The sequence below is a fragment of the Aethalodelphis obliquidens genome, unplaced genomic scaffold, assembly GCF_003676395.1.
Source record: "Aethalodelphis obliquidens isolate GAN/ISIS:26980383/991018 unplaced genomic scaffold, ASM367639v1 scaffold44, whole genome shotgun sequence".
In the NCBI taxonomy this organism is placed as follows: domain Eukaryota; kingdom Metazoa; phylum Chordata; class Mammalia; order Artiodactyla; family Delphinidae; genus Aethalodelphis; species Aethalodelphis obliquidens.
The window spans coordinates 14,837,095-14,858,278 of record NW_020837988.1 but is presented as its reverse complement, the minus strand read 5'-3'; the positions used below and the strand labels follow the sequence as shown (position 1 = coordinate 14,858,278).

General features: G+C 60.5%; 1 protein-coding gene and 1 long non-coding RNA gene across 3 annotated transcripts; both read left to right on the top strand.

The window, feature by feature from the left end:
- The first annotated feature begins 511 nt into the window (after nt 1-511).
- LOC113606659 (uncharacterized) lies at nt 512-1,569 on the top strand. Its single transcript, XR_003427654.1, has 3 exons — nt 512-927; nt 1,022-1,128; nt 1,319-1,569. It is a non-coding gene; the product is annotated as an uncharacterized LOC113606659 (long non-coding RNA).
- Nucleotides 1,570-1,586: 17 nt separating this feature from the next.
- On the top strand, nt 1,587-21,178 carry LOC113606658 (angiotensin-converting enzyme). Of its 2 annotated transcripts, XM_027081249.1 has the most exons (25): nt 1,587-2,138; nt 2,753-2,920; nt 3,535-3,628; nt 4,342-4,485; nt 4,905-5,096; nt 5,675-5,772; nt 6,151-6,323; nt 6,667-6,890; nt 7,238-7,382; nt 7,667-7,765; nt 8,021-8,143; nt 8,483-8,694; nt 9,313-9,449; nt 10,314-10,472; nt 10,744-10,831; nt 12,781-12,924; nt 13,081-13,272; nt 14,539-14,636; nt 14,822-14,994; nt 16,839-17,062; nt 17,359-17,503; nt 17,759-17,857; nt 20,087-20,209; nt 20,442-20,629; nt 20,798-21,178. In XM_027081249.1, the coding sequence occupies exons 1-25, from the start codon at nt 1,881-1,883 to the stop codon at nt 21,025-21,027; spliced, it is 3,930 nt and encodes a 1,309-aa protein (XP_026937050.1). In that variant the 5' UTR covers nt 1,587-1,880; the 3' UTR covers nt 21,028-21,178. The 2 variants fall into 2 exon arrangements, with proteins under 2 accessions (XP_026937050.1, XP_026937051.1); XM_027081250.1 differs by lacking the exons at nt 1,587-2,138; nt 2,753-2,920; nt 3,535-3,628; ... (7 more) ...; nt 8,021-8,143; nt 8,483-8,694 and adding an exon at nt 8,747-9,220.
- The last annotated feature ends 6 nt before the right edge of the window (nt 21,179-21,184 follow it).

The window sequence follows — 21,184 nt, the reverse complement described above, 5'->3', positions numbered from 1 at the left end:
AGAGAAGGGCTCCCCGGTCACAAGCTAAGCGCCAGGCCCTCTACCCCCTCTGCCCATCCTTCCGCTCCAGGACCCCTTCTTTGGGCCCTGAAGGGGTGCCACTCACAAAATCCCCCCCACCCATGCCTTAGCTGGTGGAGAGACTGCTCTCTCCCAGCAGACAGCAGCTCACTGTGCACACACGGCCCATTGCCCTCAAAGCCTGGAGAACATAGTTGTTAGAGCCACTCGAGAGCTGGCGAGTTCTGAGGAAGAGAGGCCAGGCTCACTGCGTCGCCCTCAGCCGGGCCCCTGCCCTCGATGGGGCTGCTCTGATCACAGGTGTCCAGTTCGCCAGCCCTGAAGTGTCCGCTGGAGTGAAGGAAAGCCAGGGGCCCAGGACTCCTCTTCCTCCCCTCCCGCCTTCCCCCACGCTGTTGAACAACAGCACTGACGATGCCCTGCTCCCCCTCCTAGGGCTGGGGCAGCCACCCTCCTCTTCTCCCCGCCTTCCTCCCTCACCCCCCCCTTTCACACACCACCCTGGCACCATGTCACCTGGCAGCTCAGCACGGCCTCGGGCCACACAGCCTCCTGCACACACTCCAGAGGGCACAGCGAGCCCACGTGTCCCTCAGAGCCCCAGGCACCATCCTGCACACAGATACCCAGGAGCCCAGGTGATTCCCAAGGTGCCCAAGCTGTGGATGGGTTGGGTCTCCTGAGCAGCTGTCACTGACTCCTTCCCTGCTCCCTCTGCCCAGCCTGTGCTTCCTCCGTCGCCCTGCCCACACCTTTGTCGGCGTCTGCTGGGGGTAGGTCCTCCCGCCTCTGGGGACAGACACCATGATGCTGAGGAGTTAGGGGCGAGCCCTCAGCCTCCCCAGCCGCCTCAAGAGGATGCCACTCTCCTTCCTCCCCCGTGCTTGTCACTTGGAGGAACGCGTGGTGAGACAGGGAAAGACTGATGGGGAGTGTGGAGACCTGGAGTGACTTGGAGCAAGCCATTCAACCTGAGTCTTCATGTCTTCCCCTGTTGAAGGAGAGGTTGCTGTCATCTCTGCGCTCATCTTTGTAGCTAGCTCTCAAAGTCGGCAAGTCTGTGACTGTTTCTGCCTGAGCGAATGACAGCTCGTGTGAAGAAAGCAGGTGTGCCAGTGCTCCTTTGGCTTTATTACCCGCCCCCTCCTCCCAGAACAGCTCCTCTATTCTTGCCCCCGCCTTCTGACAGCCCCCCTTCCCCAGTCCGCAGGTGAGCCGGGGGCTCTGAGCACCGCCCCAGGCGCCTGCGGAAGCTAAACTCTCCCCTACCCGCGCAGGCCACACCCTCTCCCCCCAGGGCCTCGTGAAGAAGCTGGACCCGGCGACCATCCTTAACCCTATCCGGCAGCACTAGCGGCACTGCGGACAGCTCCCCCACTTTGTCACTCCCGAGTCCAGAGAGCCCTGGGGCGGCGAGGCCGGGAGATTGAGCGTCAGAGACCGCTGGGCCCCGGGTCCCTGCGCCGAGGCTGTGAGATGGAAGGGGAGGGCACGCTGGCAGGCTGGGGTGTTCCAGCAAACTGCTGGGTCCCTCAGCTTCAGAGGTGTGTGTGTGCGTGAGGGGGCTTCTTTCTAGCCTCCCTTGTGAGAACCTGACCTAAGGCCCATCCGCCACCCCCGGGCTGCATCTCGCAGGGGGCCGCCTCGGGCCGGCGCCCTTGCCTGGGGCGGGCCAAGAAGCCTCGGTCCCCGCCCCTCTCTGTTAGGCCCGCGTAGCGGCCGGGGGACTTTGGAGCCGAGGAGGAAGCGCGGCGGGGCGGGGAGGTGAGGGTGTGTCGGAAGGCGGCGGCGGCTGTCGGGTTTTATAACCCGCGGGGCGGGCGCGGCGCGGGAGAAGGGGCTGCACCGCGCACCGCGCCATGGGGGCCGCGTCGGGACGCCGGTGGCCGCGGCCGCCGCTGCTGTCGTTGCTGCTGCTGCTGCTGCTGCCACCACCGCCGCCTGTGGTCCTGGCGCTCGACCCCGCGTTGCAGCCGGGGAACTTTTCCGCCGACGAGGCCGGTGCGCAGGTCTTCGCAAAGAGCTTCAATTCGAGCGCCGAGCAGGTGCTGTTCCACAGCACGGCCGCCAGCTGGGCGCACGACACCAACATCACCGAGGAAAACGCGCGGCGCCAGGTGGGCGCGCGGGCCCGGGGCGGGGGCGGGGCCCGGGCGCCCAATCACAGGCGGGCGGACGGGCGCTGGGGGGCGGGGAGTCATCGCCCCGCGTGCGCCCCCGGCCCCTGAGCGGTGGGGACCGGGCTGGGCCAGCCGGCCTCCCCGCTAACCCCCAACCCCAACGCCGTCCCAGCAAGACAGGCGGTCGGTTTCCTAGCACGGTGCTGGGCACATGCCCAGTAAGGAACCGAATGGATGAGGCTGGCCCCTCTGACCCCGAGTCCCCCCAGGTGGCAGCGCCTGGGGTTGACGACGGGCTGGGCCAGCGGCAGTCTTCGCTGAGGGTGCCCGCTCTGCTCTGGGTTCTCATCCTCTCCGACTGCAACGTACCCCTCTCTCACTGTGCCTGTCATCGCTCACCACAGTTCACACTCTTCCCCCGCCTCTCCTGGCCCCAGTTTCTGCTCCACCGCCTCCCAGAGGCAGACTCCCCCAGTTCTTCACCCCGAGGGCCCAGGAGGAGGGAGCCGTGCTCCCACAAGCCCCAGTCTCCTGAAGCCCTTGGCCTTCCTCCCCTCCCCCGCGCCACGGCTTCCCCTATTTACCCTCTCGTGCCCTCCTGGTACCCACAGGAGGAGGCAGCCCTAATCAGCCAGGAGTTTTCAGAGGTCTGGGGCCAGAAGGCCAAGGCTCTGTTCGACCCAATCTGGCAGCACTTCACCGACCCCACGCTGCGACGCATCATCAGTGCCGTGCGCACCCTGGGCCCTGCCAACCTGCCCCTGGAGGAGCGGCAGCAGGTGGGCCTGGTGGAGCGGTGGATGCAGAAGTGGCCTGGGTGCCCCCATTGCCCCGGAGGGGTGGGGCCTGGCAGGGAGGGACCCTGGGATCTCTACCGGCCCCGACTGTAGGGGAAGCCCCGCAAACACAGAACGGATTCCTGAAGTACTGATCTTCCTTGGAGCTGGAGTGAGAGAAGTTCATTTCTATCAAAGCAAGTATTATGGAGCAGAAAGCAAAATTCAAATAAAGAGAAAAGGATGAAACAGGGGTTTTCAAACTTTCTCCAGAGGTGGTTTGGTTTATGGGCTTCCTCAGAAAGATTGGGAAGGGCTGAGAAGGCATCAAGGTCAGAGAATGAGAGGGATTTGCCCTCGCTCAAGGTGGTGGCTGGGCTCAGAATTGAACCCTGATCCCTAATTCTCAGGACACTAGTTTCCCAGGCTGCTCCACTGGAAGGGGAATCCGTGCATTCATGCTCAGCTGTGCTCTGGGTGCCACAGCGTGGCCTTGCCCTAGCCACGTCCCCCTCTCCAGGCATCTCCCCTTTTCCTCCCAGCGGAAAGAGTAGAGGGCGCCAGATTACCTCCAAGGGCTGTTCATCGCTAACATTTTCTCAACTCTAACTCCCCAGTACAACTCTCTGCTAAGCAACATGTCCAGGATTTACTCCACGGCCAAGGTCTGCTTCCCCAACAAGACTGCCACCTGCTGGTCCCTGGACCCAGGTACTGCCCTGTGTCTACTCTCTCTGTCTTCGGGGGCTTCCTACCCTTCCCCATTGGCCTGCTGCACTCAGGAGGATGACGTGTTTTTGCAGAGAGAGTGGGTAAACCCAAAGGCATTAACCTCCAATTGGGACTGGACTGTCAGATGCCCCCAGACCCCTGCTCCTCCAGGCAAACTGATTTCTGGAATCTCCAGCCTCCAGCCCCCGCTCCACCCCCACATGCATGTGTGCTTTTTCCTCTCTCATCACAACCGGCTTTCCTCCTGGCTGCCTGGTTTTCCCTTTCATGGGTCCTCTCATTCCCCACAAGAGTCCTCCGCAGGCCTTAGACCCCTCATGGCTTCCCTTGCAAACCTCCTCCTCTCCCCCCACAGCTCCCCCGCCCCGCCACGTACCAGGCAGCCTTGAGGTCAGCCACTCCGTCCAAGGAGCCATGAAGGGTCTGCCTATGTTTCAAGTTGTGGGTGTCCTCTTGGTGTCAGCCACCTTAGAATAATCATTTCCTGGGAACCAGGACCCTGCCTGGCTCCTTACTTTGTATAGCTCCCAGTGCCATCCTGTCCAGCTTGTAGGTTGCCCTTGACTTTGAGGGTATCATGATGCTGAGGAAGTAGGTGGAGATGGTGAGGACCGGTGTGGGAGCTCTGGTGAAGGCTACTGCTGACTTCAACGCAGAAGTCTCCAAACTGACCCTGCTCACCTGTGTCTCAGAGCTCACCAACATCCTGGCTGCGTCGCGAAGCTACGCCCTGCTACTCTATGCCTGGGAGGGCTGGCACAACGCTGTGGGCATCCCGCTGAAACCCCTGTACCAGAAGTTCACTGCCCTCAGCAACGCGGCCTACAAGCAGGATGGTGAGCATGGCCACCCTGTCCCTTTTGTGGGCGTTTCCCTCTCATCTTCTGTCTCCACTGAGCCCCGCCCCCTGAGGCAAGCAGAGCGGCTATTACAGTGACTCCATACACTGGTCCAAGGTCACACAGATAGTGGATGGTGGAATGGGCATTAGCCCCATCGCCCTCATGCTGCACTCCTGGCACTCCTCCCAGCCCTAGGGCTCAACTTTGCCTCTCCTGCTCTCTAGGATCTGTTTAGCTGGAGTTGGAGCAACCCGTAGTTAGAAGATTGTAGAGCAGCAACCCCCAAGCTCTCCCTTCCAGCTAGCAGGCAGATACACTGGCCCTGAGCCGGAAGAACGGCCAGGTGGTAGCTGGGAGGCGGAGGTGCCAGAGCCTGGGGCCTGAGCTGCACCCCAACGCCACCCTCCGGCTAGGCTTCTCAGACACGGGGGCCTACTGGCGCTCCTGGTACGACTCCCCCACCTTCACGGAGGATCTGGAGCACCTGTACCATCAGTTAGAGCCCCTGTACCTGAACCTCCACGCCTACGTCCGCCGCGCGCTGCACCGCCGATACGGGGACAGATTCATCAACCTCAGGGGACCCATCCCTGCTCACCTGCTGGGTAAGGACCTGGCCTTGCCACCACACATGTCCAGGGTCCTCCTCATCGTGTGTCACATTTCAGAGCCCCGCACTGCTCGATCCCCTGCACATGAGCCCATAAAGCAGGTGACCCTTCTCATGGTCACTACTGTTCCTACTTTTCACACGGGGACACTGAGGCTTAGGGTGCGTGAGTGACTTGGCAGAGGGCAGAAAACTATTAAAAGGCAGAGCCAGGAGTCACACTGGAGGCTTTAGCTCCAGGTCCAGTGGAGGAGGAGAAATAAGCCTAGTTTATGCCCCAGGAAGCCAGCCCTGTGGCCCTGCGTCAGGGTTGGGAGGCAGGGACCCTGGCACCATCAGAAAGGACCCAGCAGCATCACCTGGGCTCACACTTGGCCTCTGCCAGCCCCAGGGAACGTGGAGCACTCGGGGGTGTGGGTGGGACTGATGTGTGAGCCAGCTGAGAGGGCAGTGGCCCTGCAGCACCCTGGGTCCAGACACCAGGCGCCCAGGGTGCCGTTCAGTGACACACATGGGGAAGCAGGCACTGGCTGGACTGGGAGCCAAGCTGTCTGGCTCCCCTCCTCTGTCTAGGGGACATGTGGGCCCAGAGCTGGGACAAAATCTACGACATGGTGGTGCCTTTCTCTGACAAGCCCAATCTTGACGTTACCAGTACTATGGTGCAGAAGGTAAGCTCGGAGTCAGGCCAGGTGGGGGCCACAGGAGTGAACCAGACATGAGGAGAGGGACGGGAAGGGACCTCAGTCCCTCCCTTTCTACAGAGCAGCAGCCTGGAGTGTGTGTCCACGCCATGAGCTGGGGTCTGTGTCCTCGTCCTCGCTGAGCTGCCAATCCCTCCTCCGGGGCCCCTCGGGAGTGGGGGCTGTGAGCATCGGTCCATCCACTCTAGCCAGCAGGGGCCGGACATCTGGGAAGGGAGGCCCCAGAGCAGAGGTGCTTTTCATGAGCAGGGAGCTGAGCTGGGTGGGGGACCACAGACGTGCCCCTGGGGCAGCCATGGCGGGCTCCAGCGGCTGGCCCCTGACCCGTGCGAACACCCCTACCAGGGATGGAACGCTACACACATGTTCCGGGTGGCAGAGGAGTTCTTCACCTCCCTAGGGCTCTTGCCCATGCCTCCTGAGTTCTGGGCAGAGTCCATGCTGGAGAAACCAAGCGACGGGCGTGAGGTGGTGTGCCACGCCTCCGCCTGGGATTTCTACAACAGGAAAGACTTCAGGTCTCGATTCGGGAGGAGGGTTCTGGGGCTCCCACAGGGCAGGCAGCCTGGGCACGGAGAAGCCAGTTCCCAGGCCCGCCTCTAACCCAGCCCCAGCACTGGCTGGGGGCGGGGTCCCTTCCCTGGGCAGCTTTGACAGGCAGTCAGCTCTGTACCTTGGAACGGAGGGAAAAGGCCAGAGTGTGGGCTGGGGCAGGGGAAAGTGTTTGCCTGTTTCCGCCCGCTCCTTCGAGCCCCGGGGCAGTGCCCGCCTGGCTCCTTTCCCTCAGGCGCCAGCCCCACTGTTCTCTGGTTCCTGCCCCACCCATCCTTCACCCTCACCCACGCCCTCTCCCCACCCCAGGATCAAGCAGTGCACGCAGGTCACTATGGACCAGCTGTCCACGGTGCACCACGAGATGGGCCACGTGCAGTACTACCTGCAGTACAAGGACCAACACGTCTCCCTACGCCAAGGCGCCAACCCCGGCTTCCATGAGGCCATCGGGGATGTGATGGCACTCTCCGTCTCCACTCCTGCACATCTGCACAAAATTGGCCTGCTGGACCATGTCACCAACGACAAGGGTATGGGGGTGGGTGGAGAGAGCCCAGTGCAGCCGCCCCCCCCCAGACCCCGCTGGATCCCACAGCAGGCCCGCACTTCTCCCCGCTCCCCTCTGCCCTTCTTGTTTCTGCCTCACTGCCCCATGTCAGGCAGGTTTGGGGATCCACCCAGACCCTCACAGCCCACCCTGAGTCCCAACTCCACTGCCCAAGCTCCCTCTTCCAAGCGGGGCCCCAGGGTCCCAAAGCCTGGCGCTCCCTTCTATGCGTCTGCCCAGCCTCACCTCCTGCTGGCTTCTCCCCAGGCCCACCCTGTCCCAGCTGGACTCCCCTCTCCCTCTGACCTCTCTCTTTTCATCTCCCCACAGAAAGCGACATCAATTACTTGTTAAAGATGGCACTGGAAAAAATTGCGTTCCTGCCCTTTGGCTACTTGGTGGACCAGTGGCGTTGGGGGGTCTTTAGTGGGCGTACCCCCCCTTCCCTCTACAACTATGACTGGTGGTATCTTCGGTGAGCAAAGCAGGACCGGGAAGGGCCTAATCCCAAACGGCCCTCCCCCCGCTCCCGGGCAACCTGCCTCCTGCCTCCCTCCTCTCTAATGATGCCTCCATCCTCTTCCGCAAGGCATTCTTTCCTGCCTAAAACTTCCTCCGTCAGGCAGTCTCTCCTGGTTCGCCAGGATGGGGAAGGTATGGCCCGTGGGAATGTCTGCTTAGCAGACTTTTCTGCAAAGGTAAAATCAGCCTGTGTACAACCCTTGGGTCCTAAGACAATTTAACCACATCCTCTTCCAGAACCAAGTATCAGGGGATCTGTCCTCCAGTTGTCCGAAACGAAACCCACTTTGACGCTGGAGCCAAGTTTCATGTCCCAAATGTGACACCATACATCAGGTACTATTGCCCCCACTTCCAGCACACCTTTAGTCCCCTTCCCCCTACTCTGGGACCCGCATTCCCAGGGCTTGTTCCCACACCCTTCTGGACCCCTCAACGGCCTGGAATTTGAGGGGGCCTCTCTCCTGAGCCAAGCTCGGTTCTCCCTTCTCCCCCAGGCAGCCCCTGGTCTGGCCTCTGCCCAGCGGAAGCTGGCTGGGACCTGGGCGAGGGGCCTCCACCATCCCCCTCATGCCCACCCTTTGCCTGCAGGTACTTCGTGAGTTTTGTCCTGCAGTTCCAGCTCCATCAAGCCCTGTGCAAGGAGGCGGGCCACCAGGGCCCGCTGCACCAGTGCGACATCTACCAGTCCACCCAGGCGGGGGCCAAGCTCCGGTGTGTGGGGCACAGGGAGGGCAGTGGGAAGTGAGGGGAGCAACCAGTGAAGGGCATGCCAGTGAGGGCACCACCACCAGACCAGTGGAGGGGGCCTTTCTCCCCTCCCCCTCCCTTTCTTTCCCTCGTCGAATGTTTATTGAGTGGGCCTCTTGGCTGGCATGGGGCAAAACATACGTTCCCCCCTTCACAGAGCTCCTAGGCCCTGGGTCTTAATGCTGCTGTTCTTGCCATCCAGTGGGGGCAGAAGTGGCCGGAGATGGGGCAGGTGGGCCAGGGCAGCGGTAGTGGCCCCTGGCCCGAGAGCCCTGTGCCCACTGTGCCCGCTCTGCCTGACAGGGCACTGCTGCAGGCAGGCTCCTCACGGCCCTGGCAGGAGGTGCTGAAGGACATGGTCGGCTCAGATTCCCTGGACGCTCAGCCGCTGCTCAACTACTTCCAGCCGGTCACACAGTGGCTACAAGAGCAGAACCGGCAGAATGGCGAGGTCCTGGGCTGGCCAGAATATCAGTGGCGCCCACCGATGCCCGACAATTACCCAGAGGGCATTGGTAAGGCCCGAGGGAGCCTGGGGTGGGGCGCTACCGCAGGTTCTCAGTTCCAGGCTCGGGACCAGGCCCCCGGTTCATGGTTCCCCATCAGCTTCTCCCAGCCGGGCCCTAGCGCCCTGCCTGGAGGGCCAGGCAGCCCCCTGAGCTGGTTGGCAGGGCCCTGGGGTGGGGTGGGCACATCTTTCCCAGCATCCTGGGGAGGGTATGCCCAGATCTGAGGCCCCGGCCGGGGGTTGGCTGGCAGGCACACTGCTCTATGAGGTCACGCTGAGGTCACACTGCAGGCTCCGCTCTTATAGGCCAGGGGGAGGGGCTGCAGGACTCTGCTCTCCTGCTGCCATGGGCCAAGGTTGGGCTGCTCCGGGACTGTCCCGCCTCCTCCTCCTCCTCCTGCTCTGCTGTGGGCGCCCCCTGCTGGCCCCTGGCCAGGGGACCACCGGCCAGGTGTCAGTCAGCCAGGGAACAGCCAGCAGCCAGACGACTACCCGCCACTCGACAACCAGCAGCCCGAAAACCCAGAGCCCAAGTGGGACCAGCTAGGGGCCGGGGCGGGGAGGCCGGGGCAGCAGTGGAAGGGCAGGGGGAGTCCTGTCTGTGTCTCTCTGCTCTGTCCCACAGACCTGGTGTCCGACGAGGCTGAGGCCAGCAGGTTTGTGGAGGAATATGACCGGAGATCCCAGGTGGTGTGGAACGAGTATGCCGAGGCCAGCTGGGATTATAATACCAACATCACCAAGGAGGGCAGCAAGATACTGGTAGGGGCCCCTGCACGCCCCCTTCCCCCCACCAGAGCTCGCGCACAGACTCAGCACACGTCTGCTCCTCCCCCGGGGGCCACCCTCTGAAACCCAAGGCACTGCAGGCCACCCTTCCGCCCCCGACGTCACCTCAGTGGGAACAGGCTGTCAGAATTTGTGAAGAATCCCAATGGCATATTGAAAAGCGTCCAATTTCAGGCACACACCCAGTGCCTAAACAAGTTGTCTTATCATTCACAACCAACCCGTTGTTGGTAACGGAATAATTTGTAGATAAATAAGTGATGCTAAAGTCAGTTTTTAAAAAGATTGAACGCTCCCGTTTGCCACCATTGAGAGGGCTGTGCGTCCCCTCCAACCCCCCTCCCCGCCTGTGTGGCTGAGCGCTGACTAACCAAGGTGAGCCGCAGAGGACTAACATTTCTTGAAGACCCACTGTGTGCCGGCCACTTTTCCTTGGCACTGGACATCTGTTGCCTCATTGATTCCTCAACAGCCTTGCAAAACCAGTGACCTTATTCGCATTTTACAGCTGGGACCCTGAGGCTCAGAGAGGCCACAGAGCAGATACCAGGCTGCATCTATCCTAACAGCCTTTAGGACATGGGGTGGGGTTTCCTTCTCTGCCGCTGCCATCAGATGTCTTGCTCGAAATGGCCACCTGTTGAGGGGCAGGTACTGCACACAAGATGTTATAGACAGTCCGGGTCGAAGAGGGTCTTCATAGGCAAAGGCAGCCACTTGGTGAAACCGGCCCCACCCTGACACCCTCAGTCCCTTTGGCTCCCCTCAAGGCGCCTCCTCCCAGGAGGCCTTTCTAGAGCTCCTGGGCCTCATGATACGGTTCCCCCGTGCCTTCAGCTGGAGAAGAACATACAGATGGCAAACCACACTGTCAAGTACGGCACCTGGGCCAGGAAGTTTGACGTGACCAACTTCCAGAACGCCACCATGAAGCGGATGATAAAGAAGATTCAGGATCTAGAGCGGGCGGCGCTGCCTGTCAGGGAGCTGGAGCAGGTGTGCGCCTCGTGGGGAGCATGGGGCGGAGGATCCAGGGTCAGGGGAGGGTCCTAGCTCGGGGGACAGTGTCTGGCCTTCATGCTGCTTCCCCTTCGTCGATTTGCCGTGTCGTGACATCTGGCACGTCAACACACACCTACAGACTTACTGAGAAGGCAGAGCTCTGGGAGCACCCGCCTCAGCTGCAGAGCGCAGGTCCACGATGGTGCCGGGGGCGGAGCAGGGAGCCCAGGGCTGAAGCTCGCTGCCCCTCTCCTTCCCCCTGCAGTACAACCAGATCCTGCTGGACATGGAGACCACTTACAGCGTGGCCTCTGTGTGCCATAGCAACGGCACTTGTCTGCAGCTCGAGCCTGGTGAGCACACGTGGGGAGTGAGAGGGAGGCCTGGGGAGGTCAGGGGTGCTGGCCGTGAAAGGGCGGAGTTCACTTCTGACTCACGGGGTCCGCGCGCCCGGGAGACTCACTTCCCTGTCTCCCACCGGTGGTGCTCCTCCGCCCCTGCTTAGAACCGACACCTCCTTCATCGCTGCCCTGGTCCCCTGCCCTGCCCTTGGCTCCGCCCGTCCGCTCCCGCCGGGTCCCCTCTGTTCCTCCCTCCACTCCGCCCTTCAGAGCAGGTGTATCTCAAATTCAGCTCTCAGGGGCTTGGACTCCCCAGTAGGGAGAGTAACTCTAGGCATCTCCCCTCTGCGCTCTTTCCTTGATCCGATCCACCTTCCCCATCTTCCCTGGCCCTTCCCTGGCCCCCTCCTCCACCCAGAAGTTGAAGCCTCAGCCAGCAGAAGCCACGTCCACGCCATTCCCACTTCACTCCCTCTGCCGCCACTCGTCGCTGGAAGGAGTGGGCCAGCTCTGGCCTGTCCCCTTTCTCTCGCAGGAGACTGGCTGGTCCTTCTTACCTTCTCCTCTTTGAAGGAGCTCAGCCCCGACACCCCAGTACCTGCGCACAGATACACCCCCTCCCCTCTCTGACCCATGCTTCCCAGGGTCGAGGAGCCAGAGGCATAAACATTTTTCCTGAGGAGTCTCCACCCAGAAGCAGTCTCTTCCTGGCCCTCCGCCCAGCTCCCACATTAGAACAATGACAAACAGAAGGGGAAATGGAAAATAAACAGGAGAGAGAAACAGTTTTCCTGGGACAGGGTTTGGCCTGAGGGTTGTGTATGTGGGTAGGCACGCAAAGTGGGGGGAAGGGGATGCGCATTTGTGTGCATTTATGGACAAGAGCATTAAAGGGAGTACGGCCTTCACCCCCCGTCGGTCAGCCCCTTAATCCAGGGCTGGGCCATCAGGTCACTGCCAGTAGTAAAAATAAGAAGCACGCACAAAAACAGAACACTCACATCAGCAGAGGACAAAATTCTCAAGATATGTTTTTTCCCCCAATAAAATTAACTTGAATGTACTTTGTCTGTGAAGAGTAGATAGCACATGGCATGTTTCAGGATAGAGCACAAGTCCATGAGGTGTGGATGCCCACAGGCCTCCGTCTCAGGCCAGGCCGGGCAGGAAGGGGAGCCAACTTCAGAACCGACATGTGAGCTCACACCATCCTCATCCCAGCTCTGTGAGGTAGATGTGAGCTCCGTGTAATCCTTAGCCAGGAGGCCACTCATATAGTCACGGCTTTGACAGGACACAAACGCAAGATTTCTGGCTCCCTGATGATGCTTGAATGGATCTCTGTACTTTGCCTTCACAGCTGTTCTTTTATTAATCAGTCCAGTCACAATGTGGGAAAGATGCCCTGGGCCCTGTGGGGACGTGGGGATGAAGGAGGCACTGTCCCTGCCCAGGGGCCACCTGCCCCTGGGCCGGCATAATCCCCATTTCATAGTCAGGGAAGGAGGGGTCCCGTGACTCACCCAAGGTGATTTCGAGGTCAGGAGGAAACCGAACAAGAACTCGGGTCTTTTGACCTCCAAGCCATTTCTCACAGGGAGGTGGTGGGCAGGGAACGAGTTGGGAGCAGCGGCTCTGGGGTCTGGGCCCTTTGTGCCCCAGCTCAGCCACTTGCTGGCTGGGGAACGCAGCCGTGTCACCAAACCGCTTGCGTGGAAAGAGGGTCACGGGCATCCCTCACAGGGCTGTTGCAGCCCTGCAGTTGCCTGAGATTGTGTACGGGAAGCGCTGAGCCCCGGGCCTGGCGCCCTGGAAGCCCCATGGAAAGGGCACCAGCCTGTCTCCAACTTCCCTCGACTTGCTGCCTGTGCAGTCCTTTTCCAGTTTTATTCCACCTCTGAAGGAGATGGGAGGTGAGCCAAGAGCTGGAGGCTTAAAGCCATCCAATCCCTCCCACCTAGATCTGACACATCTGATGGCCACATCCCGGAACTATGAAGAACTGCTGTGGGCATGGAAGGGCTGGCGAGACAACGTGGGGAGATCCATCCTCCCATATTTCCCCCAATATGTGGAGCTCAGCAACAAGGCTGCCAGGCTCAATGGTGAGTCCTCTCTGCCAGTGTCACTGGCTGTCGGGTCCCAGCCCCCTGCGAGGCCCTCAGAAAGGTCCTCTGAAACCCAAGAGGTGAGGGGGGAGGAGGCAGGGCGCTCAGGGGATGGTCAGGTGTTCAGAGAGCCTGGCTGTGTCCCCTCTGCAGGCTACAAGGACGGAGGGGACTCCTGGAGATCTATGTACGAGATGCCATTCCTGGAGTACGAGCTGGAGCAGCTCTTCCAGGAGCTGCAGCCGCTCTACCTGAACCTGCACGCGTACGTGCGCCGGGCCCTGTATCGCTTCTACGGGTCCGAGCTCATCAACCTGGAGGGCCCCATCCCAGCCCACCTGCTGGGTGAGGGCAAGTGAGACAGTCAACAGTATGAGGGAGGGGGCAGCCCAGGGCTGGCCAGAGGGCAGACTGGGAAGGGTCTGCAGATGACACCTGAGGCTGGGGAGTGTTGCCAGGGCTGGAGTGGGGCCGGGGCTGGGGGTGGGGAGAAGAGCCCCGTCCCTGCATTTGGTGCCACGTTTGCTACAGAACCACGTGACACAGGTCATCAGGGATGGGGCAGTGGGCGGAGTTCATAGGCCTGTCGTGGGGAGACCACATCACCCGTCGCAGCTCCAGGCAGCATGAGGGAGAGGAGGGGGCCGAGTGTGGGAGCTGAGAAGGCCTCCCCAGGAGGTGGCATGTGAGCAGAGCCCTGAAAGATGAGAGGTTCTGATAGATGGAGAAAGTAGTCGTGGGGAGAGAAAGGCAGACACGACATTCAGGCAAAGGGAGCTGTGAGAGCATAGATCCTCCTCAGCTTTGGGCGCCTCACTCTCCAGGGGCTGTAAACTCAGATGCCCTGAACACTTGAAGCAGGCAGTGGAGGACAATAAGGGATGGTGGGGACTGCGGCAAAGTAGAGGCTACTGGGTTCCTGTCTCTGTCGGGCCATCGGGAACATGTTTCTGGGGGCTTCTCACTGTGAACAGAGAGGCCAGGCGGGGCCATGGACCATTTACAAGTCAGAGGGAGACCACCCCCGTCCAGCTTTGGGTCTAGCTCTGCTCAGCCTAGAGGGTCTTTGCAGCCCAAGAGACCAGCCATTTTTGGTCCCTCTGTTGTGAGACCAGAGAATATCAGCTCCATGGCGGAGAAACACAGACCCCGGGAGGGAACACAGGTGCCCGGCTGGCCCTGGGAGCTGGGGCTTAGAGCTGAGCCCCCAAGACGAGCAGAGCAGCCAGGCTCGCTCCCCCCTCCCATTCTCGCTTCTCACTCGCTCTGACTCTCACTGGTTTGCACTGTAGGCTCCACTTGATGTCAGCTCAAGCTTAGTCCCCTTTGGCTGTCAGAGCCTCTCCAAATGTATTTCTGCACCTTTCCACTCATTCTGAATAGCTTCCTTATCTCCACTCTTGCGGTGAATGCAGAGGCATCAGCCTCTCCAAAAGGAGGGTGGTTCTTGCCAGCTGACCTCGTAAACTGACCTCAGGCGACAGGGAGGGGACAGAGCAGTGGCTGGTCAGATTATGATCAGTGTTCCCTCCCCCTGCATGACGGTGCTGAGCCTAAGATCTAACACCTGTCTCTCCTCTCTCCGCCATCTCTTCCTCTACCTGCCTCCAGGGAACATGTGGGCACAGAGCTGGTCCAACATCTATGACTTGGTAGTACCCTTCCCTTCAGCCCCCAGGATGGATGCCACAGAGGCCATGATAAAGCAGGTCCGCACCGACCCCCTCCTTGCACCCCTGCTCCTCCAGGGCACAGGGGAGGGGGACCCTGCCCAGGTGGGAGAGGGCCCTCTGATTCAAGACTCCCAGCTTGGCCCTCTCCCAGGGCCCTCCCACTGCGGCACACAGTCCATCCCCACAATCCCCAGCTTCGGCAGAGCTCCCTCTGCTTGCAGGGCTGGACACCCCAAAGGATGTTTGAGGAAGCAGACAATTTCTTCACCTCCCTGGGGCTGCTGCCCGTGCCCCCCGAGTTCTGGAGCAAGTCTATGCTGGAGAAGCCGACCGATGGGCGGGAGGTGGTGTGCCACGCCTCCGCCTGGGACTTCTTCAACGGCAAGGACTTCAGGTATGTCCGGGCTACAGGCCAGGGGGACCTGGTCCCGAGCCCAGAGGACAAGGAGACGAGTCAAGTAGAGGCTCCGCTGCTGTCTCCTCGGCCAGAACAGGGGACGGAGGGTTAAGAGAGTTGGGCCTGGCTGCAGCTTGGCCACTGGCTTGTGGCAGGGTCTCCTCGAGTGCTGACCAGCTGTGGCAGCCCAGCGTTCAAGGTCCCAGTCCTGGGGGTGAGCCCCACGCGAGCTGCCAGCCTTCCCTCCCTCTCAGGCGGCCCCTGTGTACAGCTGGCCCTCTCCCTGAGTGCCTGTGCCTTAACACGGAGGCACATGGGGACGTGGGGGCTTTGCACAGATCCACTCTCACCACTGATGGGCTCAGAAGCTGTCTTCATTGGAGGACAGTGTTTCAGTTACCTACTGCTGCATAACAAACCAGCCCAAAACCTAGTGGTGTAAAACAACCATTTGCTTATGCTCATGATTTTATGGGCCAAGAATTCAGGCACAGGGGAAATGGCTTGTCCTGCTCTGCAGTGGTGGAGAGCTCCGCAGGACTAGAGAGGGCTGGCGTGGCTCAGTGGGGCCGTCTATCTGGGGCTGTGCTTCCGGCTGTCTGTTCGGTTCCTCAGTTTTTCTCTGTGTGGCACGTGCTGGGGCAGGGACGTTCACGTTGGGCTCCTTCACTCACGTGCTGGGCGCCTGGGCTGGCATGGCTGGAGCAGCTGGGGTTTGGTGGGACATCTCTCTCCAGGAAAGCTTGGACTTCCTCACAGTATGGCAGCCTTAGGTGGTCAGATTTTTTATTTTTTACCTGGAGGCTGGCATCCCCAGAGCAAAAGTAGAAGTAGCCAGATCTCTTAAAGACTAAGTCTAAAATTGGGACAGGTCACTTCTACCACGTTTCATTGGCTAAAGCAAGTCACAAGGCCAACCCAGTTTCAAGAGAAGGTAGAGAAGATTCCACCTCTTGGGAGAAGTGGCAGAGATGATCTGCCACAGCTGATGAAGTGTCTCTTATGAGAAGAGTGGGCACAGAGATCCTGGAACAAAGCAGCCAGTTTCACTGGCTCACCTGCCCTTGGGCCCTTCCTTCAAAGGCACAAGGACCAGAGCTGTAGGGCTGGGCGCAGACAGAATCAAGGGGGTGAGGGCTCTCTGGGGATCTTCCTTGTATGGGGAGTCATAGCAGAAGGTGGACAGATCCCAACCTCATTGTCACCAGGGTGCTGGGCTGCTCTTTCCCTAGAATGACAGACAAAGGGGGTCAACTGAGCTGAAGAGCTCTGGTTAGATCCAAGGGAGAATTGCTTTGGCTCACAGAAGATGGAAAGTGAGGTGCAGCCTCTGGCTTGGACTGCTCAGCAGATGTCCCTCTAGTCCTGGCCCTGAGAAATCCTGGGATGAATATCCTTGCTGGCATTGGGCACAAGGGATGCAGAAGAGCTCAGACACTGTTGTTTCCTTCAGGAAGCCTAAGTCTTGGGAGAGACAAAGCACGTAATGAGGAACCACATGACTCACATGACCCAAGCCCTACAAGGACCGTGACCGAGGGTCCCCATGCCTCTAGAGCACATACTTCGTACAGTTAGGAAGCCACACGGCTGTGTGGGCTGGAGTCAGTTGTTCAGGGAAGTTGGGGGCAGAGGAATAGTCTGGAGGACCAGACGTTCGGGGCTTCTAACCCCCAGATTCCCTCTATTTCCCCTTTCGGCTTTCCTTCCCATAATGCTGTGTTCCTTGCATAAAGCAGTCCTGGGGGTACGCTCTGCATCCAGTAAGGACAGCAGGTCCCTTTGCCCCAGGGATCCTCACTGCCCCCTTCCACACCGTCTCCCCACCCCCGTGTTCCCAGGATCAAGCAGTGCACCACTGTGAACATGGAGGACCTGGTGGTGGCCCACCACGAAATGGGCCACATACAGTATTTCATGCAGTACAAGGACTTGCCGGTGACCTTCCGGGAGGGTGCCAACCCTGGTTTTCACGAGGCCATTGGGGATGTGCTGGCCCTCTCAGTGTCTACCCCCAAGCACCTGCACAAGATCAACCTGCTGAGTAGTGGGGACGGCAGCTATGGTGAGAGAGGAACGGGGAGATCCTAGTGGGCAGAGAGGCCAAGAAGGGGCAAGCCTGGGAGGCGGAGAGAGGAGACTTCATAGCCCACAGGCAGAGCTGGGACAGAACAGTGGGGAACAAGAGGGGCAACCAGCAGGGAGAGTGGGAGGATGAAACCCATACCATCCCAAGAGGCAGGTCGCAGGACCCAGAGAGGTACAGCTCGCCCCGCCCGCACCCCCCATCGCGCGCCCATCACAGCCCCACTGCTAGGAGGCAGGCCTGGATCTGATGCCAGGGCCCCCTTCCCTTGGCAGAGGAGGACATCAACTTTCTGATGAAGATGGCGCTCGACAAGATCGCCTTTGTTCCCTTCAGCTATCTTGTGGACCAGTGGCGCTGGAGGGTGTTTGACGGAAGCATCACCAAGGAGAACTACAACCAGGAGTGGTGGAGCCTCAGGTTCTGGAATGCTGCTGTGGGCTGGGGGGGCCTCCATGGCGGGGTGTATGCACCTGCATCTGTGCGCACATGGTGCGTCTGCGTCTGTGGCGTCTAGGGGTGTGTGTGTGTGTGTAAGTGCCGTGATGCGCAGAGGCACAGCACACAGGAGTCTGGAGCGCCCAGTGCAGGCACCATACTTCAAATCAAAAACACCAACTCTCCCGGCTTGATTCTTCCCAAACCCTCCCTCTAATGTGTCTTCCTCCCCAACAGGCTGAAGTACCAGGGCCTCTGTCCCCCAGTGGCCAGGTCTCAAGGCGACTTTGACCCAGGGGCCAAGTTCCACATTCCTTCAAGCGTGCCATATATCAGGTAACAGGAAAGGGAGGAAGGTGCCGTGAGGGGCAGCGCCTCCGCTCAGCGTTCGCGCTGCCCTTGCTGCTGCCCCCCGGCAGCTACCGTCAGGGCGACCTGGGCACCCGGCTGCATGGCCCACTGTGTCTGGGCCACTCACCTGTGACCAAGGCTGGCCGTTGTTTCACTCTTGTGATGTGACAAGAGCCCGCACCCTCTTGACAGCTGAAAACAAAAACTTCACTATAACTGGCTAATGCTTCTAAGACCTTTGTTAGTTAACATTAACCATGACCCACGGCCGGATCATGACCTGAGCACTGTTTTTTATTTTTACAAGATTGTCATTCCTTTACTATATACTGAACGTCATTCCTCTGATATAACTTAAGTTGTACCTGGAATACCTTCTATCCACTAGAACTAGGGTTAGAGACCCAGCTAGATTGGGAGTCTGTATTATTAGGGGCATGGGGTCATAGGCTGGGGCCCAGACAGAACTGGGTTCAAATCTCGTCTCCACAACCCTGTTTCCTTGAGTAAATTCCTCAGTCTCTGTAAGCATCATTTTCCTCAGCTGTGGAATCCTATTTCACAGGGTCATTGCAAGAGCTAACTTCTTATCACACTGTCGAATACATAGCATGTTTGGGAACTGGTGGCCGTAACCCACCATTATTAAGTTACTGACTTTTTTTTTTCTCTTTTAAAATATTTATTCATTTATTTTTGGTTAGGTTGGGTTTTTGTTGCTGCGCGCGGGCTTTCTCTAGTTGCGGTACAGGGGCTTCTCATTGCGGTGGCTTCCCTTGCTGCAGAGCACGGCCTCTAGGCGCACGGGCTTCAGTGGTTGTGGCACACGGGCTCAGTAGTTGTGGCTCACGGGCTCAGTAGTTGTGGCTCACGGGCTCTAGAGCGCAGGCTTAGTAGCTGTGGCGCACGGGCTTAGTTGCTCCGCGGCGTGTGGGATCTTCCCAGACCAGGGCTCGAACCCGTGTCCCCTGCAATGGCAGGCGGATTCTTAACCACTGCACTACCAGGGAAGTCCCTAAGTCACTGTCTTAAATGGAATACAGAAACATAGCCGCATTGTGAGTCATGCAGCCATAGCGTGAATGCACCCAGCGCAGCCCCTTTCCCTCCATGTGCTGCAGGGGAGCACTTGCTGGGGACTAGGAAGGGTGATTAGAGGATCTGGAGCCCTTCCCAGAGGTAGGGATCTGGGGACACCTCAGGGTAGAGGGCTGGGGGCCCCTGGGCTGCAAGTAGCCCAGGCCACCCGTGAGGCAGGACGTAGAGGGCACCCCAGCCCTTGCCTCCTGTGCTCCCCGGAAGGCAGTGAGGGAGGGCTTATGCCCACTGTGCCCAGTCCTCCACCCCAGCACCTGGCACAACGTCAGCACATAGTCAAGACCTAATAAGTAAGCATAGGGTGGGTGAATTCTGTCCCCGAGTCCAGGAAGAAAGAGAAAGCCTGCTCAGATGCTCCAGAGAGCATAGGTGGGCAGGGAGCCAAGGAGACTCAAGGGCACCGCGCAGGCCTGACCCGGCCAGTGTGCCAGGATGACCCGCAGGGAGGGCCTCCGCCCGCCTTCCCGAAGGATTTCTGAGCTTCCAAGCTGGCACTCACTTTCACACAGAAGCCAGGCCCATGTGATGGTTAGCTTCCGAGCTTAGCACAGATAATTCTCTAGGCGGGGGTGCGCAGAGGGGATGCACTCCGAATTCTGACCAGCAGCCTTGGCGAAGCACTTTAGGAAATGCCAGGAAAGTCAGTGACACACGGCTTGTGCCCAGCCTTCAAAGCGGGAGGCCTGCCCTGCTGGTTCAGGACATTCACAACCTCCCCAGGCTCAGAGAGGCGACCCCCACCTGGACCGGCAGACTTCTGCAGGGAATTCCTGCTGCCAAATTTGGGATAAAGGAGGTCCTTTGGGATGGCCTCCCTGCCTCGTCAGAGAGGTGACCCCTTGGGCAACACCCGGCCTCTCCATGCACGTAGCCCAGGGACGGAGACCTCGCTGCGTCCACAGCAGCCTGCCACGTCCGTCCGTGAAGGGCTCTGCCAGTGCCCCTGCCCCTCCTCGCCCACGAGGGACGCCCAGAGGCGCTCAGAGTAGGCCCTGCTGAGAAGTGCAGGCAGCCGCGTGGGCATGGGCGGGAGGTGCCGGGGCGGAGGCAGTGGTGGCCGGGGGCGGTGACGCCGCCCCTCCGCCCCGGTCCCAGGCCTCGCCTGTCCTCCCGCAGGTATTTCGTCAGCTTCGTCATCCAGTTCCAGTTCCACGAGGCGCTGTGTCAGGCGGCGGGCCACAAGGGCCCCCTGCACAAGTGCGACATCTACCAGTCCCAGGAGGCCGGGAAGCGCCTGGCGTGAGTCTCCTCTGGTGTCCCCCTGCCTGTCCACCCTCTGACCTACTTCCCAGGGCCTGAGGAGCCCCTCCCCCAGCCCGCCCCCGACCTGCCCTGCGCGGGCCTCTCAGGCCGAGGGAAGCTGGCGCGGGGAGGTGGGGTGCAGAGAGAACCCGTACGAGGCTTGGGCAGACGGGCAGGGAGCCCCGAGGCCTGTCCCTCTGACTCGGTCCCCTTCCCGGGGCTCCCCCAGCGACGCCATGAAGCTGGGCTTCAGTCGGCCGTGGCCCGAAGCCATGCGGCTCATCACGGGCCAGCCCAAGATGTCGGCCGCTGCCATGATGACCTACTTCAAGCCGCTGCTGGACTGGCTCGTGACCGAGAACACGCGGCACGGGGAGAAGCTGGGCTGGCCGCAGTACAACTGGATGCCAAACTCAGGTACCGCCACCCACCCCCCTCGGCCCCAGGTCGCCCTGGGGCTCGCGCAGGGCCAGGCCCCCCCCAGGTTCAGGCAGGTGGGAGGCCGACCTCCGGGCGGGGGCGGGTGGGAAGCCAGCCCGCGGCCCGGGACCGGCCCAGCGCCCGCTCTCCTTCCTCCCTTCCCAGCTCGCTCGGAAGCCTCCTTCCCGGGCTCCGGCCGTGTCAGCTTCCTGGGCCTGAACCTGGAGGAGCAGCAGGCCCGCGTGGGCCAGTGGGTGCTGCTCTTCCTGGGCGTCGCCCTGCTGGTGGCCACCCTGGGCCTCGCCTACCGGCTCTTCAGCATCCGCCACCACAGCCTCCACCACCCCCACAGCGGGTCCCAGTTTGGCTCCGACGTGGAGCTCAGACAGTCCTGAGATGAGGGCTGGGCGGGCCTGCCGGGGAATGCGCCACCGGGAGACCCAGGGACCGGGAAGGCCCGGGGATGGGCTGAGGACCCGCCACTGCTCTCAAGGCTCACCCCAGCCCTCCTCCCCCTCCCCCTCCCGCCCTCCTCCCCCTCCCCCTCCCGCC